This window comes from Triticum dicoccoides, chromosome 5A (assembly GCF_002162155.2).
Source record: "Triticum dicoccoides isolate Atlit2015 ecotype Zavitan chromosome 5A, WEW_v2.0, whole genome shotgun sequence".
NCBI lineage: Eukaryota > Viridiplantae > Streptophyta > Magnoliopsida > Poales > Poaceae > Triticum > Triticum dicoccoides.
In genome coordinates, this window is record NC_041388.1 from 271,452,575 (window position 1) to 271,454,271 (window position 1,697).

General features: G+C 49.4%; 1 protein-coding gene across 1 annotated transcript; it reads right to left on the reverse strand.

Annotated features, from left to right (window-relative positions):
* Positions 1–872: 872 nt before the first annotated feature.
* Positions 873–1,319, reverse strand: LOC119296739 (RING-H2 finger protein ATL56-like). Its single transcript, XM_037574829.1, has one exon. It carries the CDS (start codon positions 1,317–1,319, stop codon positions 873–875), a length of 447 nt encoding a protein of 148 aa, XP_037430726.1.
* Between the last annotated feature and the right edge of the window lie 378 nt (positions 1,320–1,697).

A 1,697-nucleotide genomic window follows, 5' to 3' on the forward strand; every position in this document is an offset into this window, starting at 1 on the left:
GAAATCCATTAAGGCCTCATTCGGTTTGGAGGAAATCAAAACGTAGGATTTAGGAATAATATACAAGAAGTTAATAGGATGACACTTGACATCCTAAGAAATTGTCTTACCTCGTTCATATGCATAAATGAACTTTGAGTGGATGTGTAGATTTCTTCAAAAACATAGAAAATGAATGGTATTCCTATGAAATTCCCGTACGTGTATTTCCTACAAACCGAATGCATCTATAGAAAATGTTCATGTCTCTTTTTTGTAAAATCCCTTCAAACCGAATGAGGCCTAAAGTGGGTGTATAGTGGTGTGGATTGATCTTTGTTAGGAAGGTTAGTAACTGTATAGGCATATAAGTTGGCAATTTTGGTCTATGATTTGTAATAGTTCAAAATTAAGTTCAACTTCATGGGCCTTGAATTGCAAGATGAGACTTGTCTATACCCCATCACTGGTGCCATTGCTTTCCTTTTCCTTGTATAAACGAACACTCGCTACATTTAACAAAATAGAAGTTTAAATACACGTCCTATCTCTATACAACTATTTCAGCAAGCGGCAGAACGATGGCGGAAAGAGGCGGAGGGTGGTGCGGCGACAGACGTCCAGGTGCTGGAAGGGGACAGAGAAAGAACGGTTGAAGGTCACAGAAAGGACGGGAGCCGTCTGATTTTGATCCAACGGTCCACGAATTCGGCTGATGTAGAAAACGTTTTCAGGCACCCGATGAATAAATAGGTGCTGCAATTACTCAGCAAAAAACCGAGCTCAGAGAAATACAGAATGCTTGCTTTTAATTACAAAAGTGTGCCTCAATATAACCTGAGCTGCAACGAAAACCGTGGGGTAAAAACGAGACTCTACTTCTAGGCTTCTTGTTACACCATATCCTGTGCGTCGTTGTCCTTCTGTGCCACGGCGCCGGCGGCTATCGTCGCCCGGCAGAGCGGACATGTGTTGTGCGTGGTGTGCAGCCACGTGGCGACGCAGCCCCTGTGGAACACGTGGCCGCATCCCGGCAGGACGCTGCACCGCTCGCCGCCCTCGTACTGCGCCAGGCAGATCACGCACGAGCTCTGGCTCCGGCGCAACTCCTTCCCCTCCTCCTCCTCCTCCGACGGAGAGCCGCCGTCTCGATCGGGCATCTTCTTGTATGGGACGTCGGGTATGCTCTCCAGCAGCCGCTCGATGGACAGCCACTTGCAGTGCTGCCGCACGGGACGAACCACCTCGGCGATCGCCACGGCGGCGCTGAGCGCAGCGATGACGGCGAACATCAACAAAAGCACCCATATGATCCAATCTAACATGTCATCGTAGTCCATGGCGATGGCCGGCGGTCGCGGCGGTGGGGACGGGCGACGGCTGCGGTGAACGATATCCTTAGACGGCGTGCGCCCGTGCGGGCGAGGTAGGTTAGGTTATGTAGGCGATAGAATCAGACAAGGAATTGGAGATGGATTCAACCTATGCAAGTTCAATGCCTGGATCGTATCCCACTCCGACTCCGAGTATCCCTTCCCAAATATCTATACTGACGTGGAGATGCAGGTTTGTTAGCTAACATTAATCCTACTGGATTAATCCTGACCTGGAGTATTTAACAAGTCAGGGGCGATTTTGTAATAGTCGACGCCGGCGCGCACCAAACTGAAGCAGCCAACGGCAGCAGTAACCCTAACCGAGCATCGGATCGTTCATAG